The 14,362-nt window shown below is 33.3% G+C and overlaps 1 protein-coding gene across 4 annotated transcripts in view; it reads left to right on the plus strand.

The window, feature by feature from the left end:
• The window catches only part of LOC128242812 (anoctamin-10-like), a 38,921-nt gene extending 26,347 nt beyond the window's left edge, over positions 1–12,574 (plus strand). For 3 of the 4 annotated variants that reach the window (XM_052960151.1, XM_052960153.1, XM_052960152.1), the window contains exons 9-15: positions 884–939; positions 2,478–2,552; positions 2,769–2,978; positions 3,577–3,768; positions 4,063–4,197; positions 4,565–4,681; positions 9,825–12,574. In XM_052960151.1, the coding sequence (XP_052816111.1) occupies positions 884–939; positions 2,478–2,552; positions 2,769–2,978; positions 3,577–3,768; positions 4,063–4,197; positions 4,565–4,681; positions 9,825–9,878 (839 nt within the window). In that variant the 3' untranslated portion in view covers positions 9,879–12,574. Of the gene's footprint in view, positions 1–883; positions 940–2,477; positions 2,553–2,768; positions 2,979–3,576; positions 3,769–4,062; positions 4,198–4,564; positions 4,682–7,847; positions 7,869–9,824 lie in introns of all 4 variants that reach the window. The other variant, XM_052960154.1, reaches the window with a different exon arrangement.
• The last annotated feature ends 1,788 nt before the right edge of the window (positions 12,575–14,362 follow it).

Here is a 14,362-nt window from a genome sequence, read left to right on the forward strand (position 1 = left end):
TCCAGACTTCTTTCTTATAAAGGTTTGTCATTGGTGCATCATTTTCTCGACGATTTATGACCATTGGTCATGAAATGTTTCCATAGCAACCATGGATTTTGTGCCGACTAATTTTGACTGCGTTTAAAATGGCCAAATGTATTAAAGATACAAAAAATATTCAACATTTTTATCTTAATTTATTTTCCTTAAAAATTCTTTGTTAAGAAAATAATTTAAATAAGCTAGTCGTATTATTGATACGTTAATTTTGCACATCATTTGAATGATGTGCTTTTGTAATGACGTCATGTGAATGATTCAAAATGCACAATACACGGTCTCACTTGAAAACACGTATCTTACACAATTTAAGTGATATCATCATGAATTTTTCATAATTTCTTCCTGAAATATCACTTCATTCAAATACCTTAAAACATAATAATAGCATATATATGTCCGAAGGCACAAAATCGCGTGATGCGGCTCATATCATTAATGTTAACTTCTATCAAAATTGGCCCAACATATTAAATGACAAAGGAATAAAAAAAGATAATTGTTGTGTGTACATTTGTAGGACCTAACACCTACAATATATTGTTTCATGCCTCAACATACGATATTATAACATATATTTCATGGTTTTTAAGTAAAACAAAAAAATTGATCAAAAAAAAAAGAGGAAAGAAATTATCAAAATCGATTATCAGCAATGTTCAGGCCATTGACGCTTATTCAATTATGTTGATCATTAAGCCATCTTAAATTGTTTCTATGCCATAGTTTGATTTTTACTTTTAATATTTTAAATGAAATGAAAATTACAAGAGTTGACCAGGCTTTTTTTTTATAGTGGATAGAACACCTTAAACCTTAAATTATCGTACTTCTCTTGCAGAAAATCACCGGCTACAGACATCTTATGATAACAACATGATATTGAAGCTCATTATGGTACGTTTTTTTGGTAATGAAACTATGAACACGTAGTATAGGAAAAAATCTCCGAGAAGTCCCAGTTTGGTGGGTTGGTGGAGCGGCAGGCGGTGTGGAAAGGCTTTCAAGCTTTCAAATGTGAAATTTGTGGTATTTAAACGTCTTTAAAAATTCAGAGAAGTATTGAGAGGGAAAGGTACTAATTTACTTCCCAAACTGTTTAAGAAGAAAACCAAAAAAAATCTTTTACCTTTCACTTTTTAATAATGTAAAATCCTATAAGAGACTTATTGTTTCTTTTAATCGAGAAAGTTCATTGATTCAAATAAGGAAAATTGAGAGAATCTGATACTTTTCTTGGCTAGGTTTAATAAAAGGTATTGATTTATCCTGCGATGTGAAAATTTCCAAGAACTATTAATATGAGAATTAGAGAATATAAATAATTACAGGCATAAGTTCAATATTTTAATTCCTTGAGGGATCATATGAAATAATAAAGCGTGTACTTGTGCATAATTTTCTTTGATCACAAATATTAACCTAGCACTATATTCAATTTTTTTATTATTAACAAATGTATGATAAAATTGACTTAACGTATTAATTAAAATCAATGTCAATTGAAAAATCGTGCGATAAATATATTGCTTCAACATAGTTGTGATATCATTTCATCTTTTTTAACAAACCATCGTGGACCGTAATTGACAGTTTTTATGCAGCAAAGGAATTAATCCTAGAATAAAACAGTTCTGCTATTTTCATGTTGGATCTTGTATGCAATTGTCAATGTATGGTTCTTAGCATTGACCCTGATTCTGTTCAGGATACCTTCCTGAAACTTGGAACTTATTAGAGGTAATAACAGAAATGTCGCACTACACAGTGTGTGTATACCACGTGATAAATTATGTCATATATGCTACGTCGGAAGGCAACATTTTGCTTAAAATAAAGACTTTAATCAAAGATAACTTTTCTTGTATAACACCTTTTTAATGAAACAAAGGGCAGTCTATGCCCCTTTAAGAGCCCCACATTTTTTTTATCACCGAAATTTGATAAAGTCATTAGTTTCATCAAACACTTGGACAAACCTGTTTCCAAAATCCGTTTTGACAGTGCTCTGTCAGATGGCCGTATTGTAAAAAGGTTTGCCAAAGTGTTTAAAGAAACTAAACTCTCAGTTAAACTCTGGTAAAAGACCGAAGGCGCAGCTCCGTAAGTGGTGTAGACTGCGCTATCTTTCATTTAAACTGATAAAGAAATAGTGAAGTTATCTTTGTTTAAAGTATTTTTTCAAATCAAAATATTGCCTTCCGACATAGCATTTATGACGCAATATATCACGTGGTATACACACACTGCTACAGTGGTTATATTAACAGTTGCTTTACGCCTCTTGACAAGCTTCTTCTACATATGGTTCTCTGCATGTACTATGACACCTTACAATTGCTAAATTAACAGTTGCATTATGCCTCTTGATCAATTTTGGGGAAGAACAGACCAATGATTATCCCTACATCCGGTTCTCTGGTTCTCTTTTCCAGTTTGAGTTCATCAACTGCTTTATGTCGTTGTTTTACGTGGCGTTCTACCTCCAAGACATGAGACTGCTCAAATCTGTGAGTACTTGGTCTGAATTCTTTGCATGAGTTAAATTATCATGACCATGTTATTGACACTTCACATCCTCTTACCAAATAGAACCTCTGTGTGATATGCAAATAAATGGTTCATTAATTTAAATGGTTCCTCAATTGCAGTTTCCAGCCTCTGTCTTGTTTTAGTTAATAAGCATCAATAAACATTTTAATCTAGCTTTACCCCTTAATTTCTAGCACTTGGCAGCTCTGCTGATCACAACCCAACTGCTTGGGCAGATACAGGAATCGATCTTGCCATTCTTGTTTCACCGACGTCGTGCTAATCGTCTCGATAAGGCTATGAGTAAATTTGACACCTTGCAAAAGGTGGAGTTTTACAATGGCGAGGTTTCCACCGACCTGCAGAAGCAAGTCAGCATCGAAAGCACAATGGATGTGTACAATGTGAGTAAATATTTAAATGAAAGGTAATAACACGAACATGCTTGTGCAGTGGTTTGTAACCCCCAGTGCCCCTTTCCCTAACTGAGGTGTTTCAGGCTTTCCAGTGGCCCTCAAATTCATTTTAAATCCGAAAGAAATTAAGCTTTAATAAATTTCCTAAAGAAAAGGTTAAAAAATATAACCTAAAAAAGCCCTATTTTTTCAATAAAATCCTTTTTATTTCTCCCAACAATATTTCTTTTCTTTTTTTCAGAGTTCTTTTTAAAACAAATTGCTTTTCATACAGTTTACCAGTGGATCACTAGCTTCAGTTTGAAACTGGCAGTGACTGGTGTACCAAAGATTTGTTTTTTTTAGAACACAGCCAAGGCAAGCTGAAGTCCATTTAGACTCAAGTATATGGGCATAGAATTCAAAATGTTTTAGGTGCTTTCCTGAAAGGGGAGTTTGTCCTTAAATAGTCCATATGCTTCAGTAATCTAAAATTTCTAATTTTATAAGCTCAGAACTGCCCCAAAACAAGCCCTTTTTAATTTTACAGAAGCTGAACCATTTTTTTTTTAAGCCACAAATTGTTAACGACAGAACTTTTCTTTAGGGTACCCTAGATGACTACCTGGAGATGTTTCTGCAGTTTGGTTATGTATTTCTCTTCTCATCCGTGTTTCCACTGGCCGCAGTTTGGGCCCTCCTTAACAACTTTACGGAGATACGCTCCGACGCCTTCAAGATGTGTCGCGTCTTTCAACGGCCATTTGCTGAATCGGCTTCTAATATCGGGGCTTGGCAGGTTTGTAAGATACTATGAAAGTGTAAAGTTGGTTCTTGTTTATGAAACAATGCCATACATTGAAAGCATATATATTATAAGAAACTCAGACTTTAAAATAAATATGGCTCTTTTGTATATGTGTTTTTGAAAAAAGTTTCAGAAATGCAATTGTAAAAGTTTAAACCCATTTTTAAAACTTTCAAAAATAGAGCTAATGATGTCTGTCCTTAATTGAGTCAATCAAGCCTTCAGTACGAGGTTATTTCTGGTAAATATATAAAGACTTTGATACCTTTTGCCTATATATTACAGATCGCATTTGAAGTGGTTAGTGTAATGGCTGTAATGACAAACTGTGCGCTGATCGGCATGAACCCAGAAGTACAGAAGCTTCTGCCTAGCGATATCACAGCCGTCAATATTGTGATTGTCTTCGTTGCCATCGAGGTAAGTAAAGGTTTTGCCTAGCGATATCACAGCCGTCAATATTGTGATTGTCTTCGTTGCCATCGAGGTAAGTAAAGGTTTTGCAAGGATGTAACTCGATTTATTGATTTAAAACTATTTTGAAAAACCCCTTTTTCAGGTTTAGAAATCTTCATTAAGTTATCAAGTTATCCGAGTTTCAAACACTTACAGCCAAGTTTTTGATTAGGAAATACATAGTTAGGTCATAAAAGAATATGAAAAGTGTTTTTTCTAGATCATTGATGTTATGATTATTTTCTGATGTTACATGTGCCCCTTAAAAAAATATTTCATATTAGACTGAATACATATTGAAAACAGATAGAACTCATAATCTCTGTTCTAGCATCTGCTGCTAGCTGTGAGAGTTAGTGTCGCCTACTTTATCCCCGATGTGCCAGGCTGGGTGGAGATTGAGATGGCCAAAATAGCATACCAGTCTAAACTTGCTCTTCAAAAGGAGGTAAAGATCTACTTACAAGCAAAAATTGTATCTACACTAGTGTGGTGTAAAATATAATGTCATGCAAAATTTATATCATAATTTCTCAAATTGGCTGAAGAATATACACTCTAAAATGAAACAGAATGTAGAAATTTTAGCAGTTGAAACAAAAATTCCATTTAATTATGACGAGAAAGGGTCATCTTTCCCAAAATGCCCAAAGAAATCTGTGGACTAATTTACTGGATAAGTTGCACAGGCGAACGGTAAAAAAAGTATAAATTTGAAGCACATTTTTCAAAAATTCTACCAACTTGCAATTGAGTAAATGATTTCCTTGAGGTTTTAATCTTTAACTCCAATGTTAAGTTCACTTTTATGCTCCAAATTCCATGGAGCTGAATTTGAAGTAATTCACATTTACTCAGTACTTCTTTCGATATATTCAACCCTGTTTTTCAATCAAACCTTTATTGTAGACAAAGGTTGGTGTTAAGAAGACTGGGGTTGGTATTTTGTGTGTTCTTGTTATATTTTTACTCTGACAGAATCCTTGATTACTCTTTTTAGCCTGTTTTTCGGCTTAGATTTAGAATTGAAACAAATGATATATTGAAGATAAAGGAAATGTCACATGGTTTTTAGCTCTACTGGCCAAAGGCCAGAAGAGCTTATGCGATGGTAATGTGTACGTAGTATGTGCATCCGTGCGTCCGTGCGGTCGTGCGTCTGTAAACAATTGCTTGTGAACATGATACAGTCTTCAGTTTTGATTGTATCTCGATGAAACTTGTACAGTATCTAGATATCCATTAGAGCTCGGTTTCTTTTGAAAACCAGCCAGATCCGACCATGCATGCCTAGATTATGGCCCTTGATAGTATAAAAAAATGCTATTGTGTAAACAATTGGTTGTGAACACGATACAGTCTTCAGTTTTGATTATATCTCGATGAAACTTGTACAGTATCTAGATATCCATTAAAGCTTGGTTCCTTTCGAAAACCAGCAAGATCCGCCCATGAATGCCTAGATTATGGGCCATGAAAGTTTTAAAGAAATGCTTTCTATTTTTAGCCAGGTCTGCATGAGCGAATTCTATTTTTAGCCAAGTTTACATGTATATATTAATTCAAGTCTAGAGTTAAGGGAGACAATTTGCAAGTCTAGGATTTTGAGAGACAATTTGCTTTTTGCTTCTGCAGTTGATTTTGTGAATTACTCTGCCTTGTTCTTGTTGAAAGCCCAAAGGCCATTTTTTAGCTTTAAGTTCTGTAGTTTGCGCATTCATCTTAACAAAATTGGTTGTGAATGTTTAAGTTATGCACCTGGTGTCATTACTGGCCACACCCAGGGTTCACAGGTTTGGTAAACATAAATCTGGAAAGGTTTAAAAATCTTTTTGTGTGTTCGTGCATCCATCTCAGCACAATTGATTGTGAATGTTTGTTCAAATTGATCAATGTTGTCCTAGGATGCCCTTGACTTTGACCTTTTGACCAACTTTTTTTAACTTTTAAAACTACAGAAAATTTTACTATGAGTACAGTTTTGAAAGCATTTTTTTTGACAGATGACTTTTACTTGGCACATATTAAAATAGTTCATGCAACTAATCTGCTTACAATACTTTCTGGGCTCAGATGTTGAACGTGCTACGTTTTCAGGTAACCCAAACACAAAACATCAACTATATGTCTGTTGCCTTTTACCCATACATACATGCTCTGGATTGATATGACCACAAAAGCCATGCCAGTAGAGCATAGGCCCTTTTGGGCCTCTTGTTCATGTCCCCCTTCAAATAGAACTTCAATGTAATGGGTAATAAAATTCATATAGCCTCACATGAGGTCAAAACTTTACGACAGTCAAAAACTAATCCGCAATAAGCATAATTTTTCTTGCTAATTTGTTCTTTAAAGGAAATGTCCATGTATTGGGACCTTTGGTTTTGTTGGCTTTGGCAATGTCAGGTTTAAGTTTTGACCTATACCATACTATGGTACTCAAAACATGTTCAAGATATCCACATGAAACTATGTGCATATGGTGCCATCAACATTAAGCACATGTGTAACAAAACACACAACTCTGTAAATGATGATAGTTGGTTGACACAATATTGGAAACCTGCCTACAGTACAGTGCTCTCATCACTTGACCAAGTGAAACATGTATTTCCTGGAAACAGTTCTAGCTTAAGTAGCTCAAGTGTTATAATGTCTTCTCCCATAGTTGTAGAGACATTTTGAGTTAATGTTGGCAGTCTAGATGGATTTCACAATGTTTGTCCGTGCATAATCTCCAAAACTGCTGGACAGATTTTTATAAAACTTTACAGGAATGATAAGTACCAACTCAAGTTGGTCATTAACATCAGTGTTTCCTGCTCAGGAATGATAATTATGGACCTTTGAATTTTTTTACATATAGTCACTAGTTTGTCCGAAATCTCCAAAACTATACAAGGGATTTTGATGAAACTTCACAGGAATGATAAGTACCAAACCTAGTTGTAAATAAACATTGGCATTGACCTTGTTGTGTCTGTTTTAAGAGAGTTATAGCCCATTGCTTTTACATACAGTGAAAATAGAGGTCATTGTCTGCAGTAATATCCAGAACATGATCAAATGGATTACTTTCTTTGGCACAATAACTCGTACAAAAATAGTTCTCAAATTGCTTTCAAAATGGTGGACTGGCGGCCATGTTTGGCTGTGTCAAAATTTGTGGAGCAGCTTACCTCTACACTTTATGCTGCATCTTTCTGATACTTCACAGAAATAATTAACATGAGCTGGTGTATGACATTTGAGTTTGCCTTAACAATTTCAATCATCATTCCCTACCATCCTCTGATTCATAATTCAGGTAATATTTTTAATATATGTTGGGAGAATTTTATATTCGCAATGGGCAAACATGTTTTAGTATCTTATTGTAGGTTAAGACTAAAAAGTTATCACTCATTGTACATGTTTTGATTTGTTTTTGTTTAACCAGTCTATAATATAGCATTTGGTTTGTTTTTGTTTAACCAGGCTATAATATAGCATTTGGTTTGTTTTTCTTTAACCAGTCTATAATATAGCATTTTGTTTTGTTTTTTTCTTTTCTAAATATATTGTACCTTCAATAAACACAATTATGTCTTGTTTTCCTTGAATCTAACTTTCAGCGATCTAACCATTTGTAGCTTGTAAGTAATCACTGTTCTTATTTCTTTTTCTTCCGTTTTTTCTTCTTTCCTTTGTTTTTTTGCTAAGGATGTTTTTTTTACAGAGAGCATTTCTATTTGTAAATTATACAAATATACATATTTTTTTTAAAGAAAACATTTATATACATATATTTTACATAGAAGAATATTTTTTGGTAGAAAACATTCCTAATAGTAAATTATACAGTCATATAAAGATATTTTTTATTCCTGAGAACATTTTTATTTGTAAATATAGTTTGTTCATGTTACATAGAAAATATCCATTCCTTTAACAAACCAATGTAGTGTTGTATTATGAAGTAGTGACTGCTTTAAGTATTTTTGGCCAAACTTGAATATGTGAAATATTTTAGGAATATTAATTCATTTAAAATTTATTCAAAGAGAGTTTGAATTTTTGGTTCTGTATTTCTTAGTTATTTCAATTTAATTTGCTATTTTGTGTCTCTTTATGGCGCTTTACGACATTGCTAATTTTTTAACAAAAGATTGTCTGAGGTCAATAATCAGTATACATGGACCATAGTTGATTTTATTTCATATTCAATGTACATGCACCTTATATTACTCACGTTTTATATAATGCACCTTAATTGATATAAAGCCATTGCAATATAAGTGGTAAAAACACGTCAAACCTCCCTTTTATCCAAATCTATTGCATAGTGGACAGGTATGCAGAGAATGGGTGATGATCAGCTTATCTCTCGTAGAAAAGACGATCATTCTGCTTATCTGTCTATGTGGAATGACACTGCCTAGGTTATGATCTGTATCATGTTTAGTTTAAAGATGCACTCTTACTCCCAAATAAGATTTACCACAATTAATAATATTGTTTTGATATTCAAAAAGGATGAATACATGTCGAAAACAATGGTTCTTATGAAGGATACCTAGTTGAATTTGAAAGAAATGAGCATAAAACATGGAATTTCTACCATATAAAACTATAGTAGACCACAGTAAATCGTTTAGCTTTCACCAATCATTTAATATTTTTGCACTTTCTGCTATTAAATTACAGTTACAATCTTGTTATCAGTAATTAATATTTTCCATAAATGCATTATTTGGTAAGTAGTTTGAGGTTAATCATTCAAAATTGATGTTTGATAGACATGTGTATGTATTGATTTTGAATAAGAGTGTCACTTTAAGTTAAGCATAACTTATTTCATGAAAGTACATTGAAACACTATATAATTATTATAGAAATGTCATCGTATGGATCATAGGATGGCGGAGATAGCTCAAACCTATATTATTACCCCATTTTAGTGCTAGGATTTTTTTTTATTTAAACCTTAGTGAAGGTCATGAACTCTTTATTTCATTGACCACTGATGTAAAATTCATAAGTACCAAGGCTCTCAAGTAAAGTCAAGTCCATGCATTGCAGTCATCGAAATTAGACTTTTGGATGAACTAGCCCCAAATTCTTATAATTATAATAGTATTGTTTGGCATCAAATTTTTGAACAAGCCCTGCTATATAAAATTAAAAATTTGAGCAAACCTGAAAGATATTTTATCAGTGCAGGGCTTGCAGGCTTGTGTTAATTTCGACCACTGGCATTGATATGATTGTATGAAGAGATAGTAATGTTAAGAATTTTGTATGTTATATGCAATGGCCTAAATGCTTGATGTAAAGGCACAACATTTTATATAATTCATGCTCAATGTGCATGCACTAATGTTCACCGCAACTGTATGCAAACCTGATACTCTCTTATTTGTTATTGTGAACTATGTTTGTTTTTGCATGTTTTATTTTGGTTATAAATGTTCTGATAATTTAATGTAGTATTACGTAACTACATTTTAAACACACTGCTCATTATTTCTGACCTCAAGTTCAGTTTTACTAATATTGCTTTATATGCAACAGGACAAATATTTCACATATTTCTTTACTTTCTGTTTCAGCAACTTGCAAGAAATCTGCAAAAGAAGCGCCATGAAGTAACCAGCACCCTATAGCAACCCTGTGACATCTGGGATACAGAATTGTGTGACATCAATGTTTAACACTATACCAGCAAAAAATAACATTTTTGAGGGCAATTACAAAGTATTACTCGATATAAAATAGGAGACTGTTTTACCGACACTAACTAAGGAAGTTGTTACTTTATATTTACAGGATGTATTTACTTTGTTATAGTTTTGTCATTGCAACAATATATTTCCCAGTTGTTTTACCACTGCCTTAATTCTAATGTTTTGTTGTTGTAAAAAGTGGTTAAAAAGAAAGAAGCATTCATTAGAATCCATTTTTTTGTGGGTTGTTACACAGTTAATGTTATATATAGATCTGATTTGTTACAAAATCTATTTGCAATATGTAATTTTACACATAGGTCTTTAATTTACATGACTCTTTATATTAGCTATGCTAAAGGTGATTAAGGTATTTTGTTCGATTATATGTTTAAATGTTTTATAGGTCAGAGATTATTATATTGGGGGGGGGGGGGGGTTATAGTCCTTTTTGTTTTTGCAGCCTGTTGCATTTTGAACTAATGACCACAGTAAAGACAAAAAACAACAACTTTTTTTGCAATAACAGCTAACAACAGTATCTGCCATAAGTGTCTATTAAACCAATCTATTGCCTTTTTAACTGTCTTTCTACGAAGAGAAGCCCTTGTGTTGTTACTGACTCGAATGTGTTTCTATTTTTATTTTTTAACAATATTTTACATTTTCACTCATCTAGAGCTGCTTTAAAACTGTAGTTGACCAGTGCATGTCACATTTTAAAGATTTGTTGATTCTTTCCTGTGAAGATGAATACTGTGAAATCATTAATGTTCGTGGGGCATTAATGTTCGTGGTTTTCGTGGGTTGGGTGATCCACGAATTCAAGATCCCACGAAATATAAACCCTTTATTCATTTTTTTCAATTGCCTTGTTACGTACATACTCTAGTATATTCTTTACAGAGAGCGCAGTATACAGTGTTAAAACCTGTCTCACTATATAACTTACGATCATTATTCTGTTAATATATTATAACTGCCTTTAACATATAATCAACCAAATCAATTAAATGTGTTTTATGCAGCAAATGACAGTTATAAGCACGTGTTTAAACGTGTGCTGTTAATGAAAATCTCCAAGTTTACAAGATGTGCGTGATGAGTGTCCATACTCGATTTTTTTATTTAATAAAATAATTAATCGATAACTAGTATATTGAAGGTTACTAAGCACCGAACGTGACAATATACGCACCTTTTCGGTGTTTTCACAGTTTGCAAAATTCTTATTTGGCATTCAATGGCTTCCCCTATCTGTATTTATGATCAGGTACATCTTCTTTTATTACCTTTATTCCCAATTAAATCGATAAGTGACATGGGTATATGCGCTAATTGGCATGTCGTACCACATTAGTGAGTGTCATAAACCGAGTGACGTAGAAGACGGAAATCACGCGTGGATATTATGCAGACGATCTAGGACGATCGCATCTTCGATTTTTATTTTTTTCAAAAATGAAAATCCACGAATTCAAGTACCCACGAAATTGTTTTTTTTCGGCAAACCACGAAATTTCATGCCCACGAACATTAATGATTTCACAGTATTGTTTTATATCTTACATGACTACACACATAACCAGTGTTTATCTTATTTTAGAAGATTCATGCATGTTGTAATGTATGTGATGATTTGTGATATCAGAAATACGCCAAATTTAAAGTAATACTCAAGAGTAAGCATACATCATTTTAATTTGTAACTCATTGCACTGTATCAAAGCATATAGTTACCTCGGAAGTATTCATGAACATTTTTCCATCACTACCATATTTAAGCTTAAGGCCAGAATTTTGAAAATACAACAATAACTTGATCTCCTCTGTCGGAATTTGTTATCCTAACTAGATTTTGTGGCACTGTTTAAACTGTTTCTACCCTTCATAAACTTTCTTGACATATAGTGTAGAGTAGTGAAAAATCTAGACATCACTGTTATGTTGAATGGAAGCTTTTAATTTCACTATCAAAATAATATTTAAGTTGTTTGTTGGTGGTTTGTAAGACGAGTTAAAATCAACATTGTTTTGGTGCTGTGGTCTCTTCAGTTGTATTCAAACAAACATAGCATATTCAAACCTATGATTCTGTTCCAATTATATTACATATCTTGGTTGAATTTGTTTTGATTTTCATTCTTTATATTTTTTTGGTTTGAACAAATTTACTTATATAAATATATCAATTATTTGTGCAATATTTACTGAATGTATTCATAGTCTTGTTCTGCATTTCTTGGTTACATTTCTTGTCAATGTTTTACATTTAATAAAGCAGTCAAAGCATTTACGGTAAACAAGGAAACAAATTAATCTACGGTACAAAATGAAAGCTTACCGTATTTGACAAAATAAATTTAAAGACAATTTAAACTACTATTGTGTTGGTTAAGGCACATACTGTTTAACATTACTGATAGAATAGTCTTACCCATATAATCCAATAGAGTCTGTAGTGTATTCAAACATGAACAAATAATATTTTTTTAATGTTCAGCCATGCTGTGTTAATTAGTTTTAAATATTGTTTACATTAAATATTATAGATTGATATATTTTTAATTATTCTATTAAACCAATTTTACCAAACTGTAATCACACTTATGTTATGAAATAAATCTTATAAATGTTTAAAAGGGTGTGGTCTTCTCTTTATTCATCCTTGAACTATTTATTCAATTAATGGCAATGTCCTCTTGGTTGTATCCAATCTTCCTAACAGATTCCTTGGTCCACGGTACACTTACAACTGAAACCATAACTGTAGTTACAAATGTTAGACAAGGTCATGGTCACAACTGAAACCGTAACTGTAGTTACAAAAGTTAGACAAGGTCATGGTCACAACTGAAACCGTAACTGTAGTTACAGAAGGTGGACAAGGTCATGGTCACAACTGAAACCGTAACTGTAGTTACAAATGTTAGACAAGGTCATGGTCACAACTGAAACCATAACTGTAGTTACAGAAGGTGGACAAGGTCATGGTCACAACTAAAACCATAACTGTAGTTACAAATGTTAGACAAGGTCATGGTCACAACTGAAACCATAACTGTAGTTACAAATGTTAGACAAGGTCATGGTCACAACTGAAACCATAACTGTAGTTACAAAAGTTAGACAAGGTCATGGTCACAACTGAAACCATAACTGTAGTTACAAAAGTTAGACAAGGTCATGGTCACAACTAAAACCATAACTGTAGTTACAAAAGTTAGACAAGGTCATGGTCGCAACTGAAACCATAACTGTAGTTACAAAAGTTAGACAAGGTCATGGTCACAACTGAAACCATAACTGTAGTTACAAAAGTTAGACAAGGTCATGGTCACAACTGAAACCGTAACTGTAGTTACAGAAGGTGGACAAGGTCATGGTCACAACTGAAACCGTAACTGTAGTTACAAAAGTTAGACAAGGTCATGGTCACAACTGAAACCGTAACTGTAGTTACAGAAGGTGGACAAGGTCATGGTCATTTTGGTCTTTTTTAGCTGGTCTGTTTTTTGAAGAAAGGTTGCAGTTTCGTCACAGCAGCCTTCAGGTGTGGTTGTTGGAATCAGTGACTTGCAGAAACTTACCTTTAGCTAGGACAAAACCATCTTTTCTCTGTGTGCATATATGAATCATTCTATTATATTTAAAAATCTTCAGTGTGACCTTGAACTCTAAGGTAAGGTCGTCAGGGTCTTGCCCGTGACACATCACCGACATGGAAAAACAGACTAAGGGACGGACGGTTCAATTTTAATTATTTTTAAAATTACAGCTAAATTACTTGTGTCTGGGCTGTAACTTTCTTTTGTATGGACAGATTTTAAAATAACTTGCCACATGTGTTTGACATACCAAGACAACGTGTCTCTACCTTCAAGGTCAAGGTCACACTTAGGTGTCTATTCACAATGGAATGCTTCATATAAGGACATAGAGTATAGGTTGTCAAGTCCGGGCTGTAACTTTTTCTTGTATGGACAGATTTTAAAATAACTTGCCACATGTGTTTGACATACCAAGACCACAGTGGCTTGATGACAAAGACTCATTTAAGTCACAAAAAATAATTTCAACCAGCCAAAATTATATTTTATACATACTTGAACATGTATATTTTCAATATAATACATTGCCATAAACATAACATGAAATTTGACAAAATTCAAAAATACCCTATACTGTAACATGAAACATTCAAGCCACTGTGACCAAGACGACGTGTCACGTGCAAGACCCATGTCTCTACCTCTTAGGTCAAGGTCACACTTAGTGTTTATTCACAATGGAATGCTGCATATATAAGGACATAGAGTAAAGGTTGTAGTGTCTGGGCTGTAACTTTCTCTTGAATGGACAGATTTACAATAACTTGCCACATGTATTTGACATACCAAAACGACGTGTCGCGTGCAAGACCC

The sequence above is a fragment of the Mya arenaria genome, chromosome 8, assembly GCF_026914265.1.
Source record: "Mya arenaria isolate MELC-2E11 chromosome 8, ASM2691426v1".
Taxonomy (NCBI): Eukaryota; Metazoa; Mollusca; class Bivalvia; order Myida; family Myidae; genus Mya; species Mya arenaria.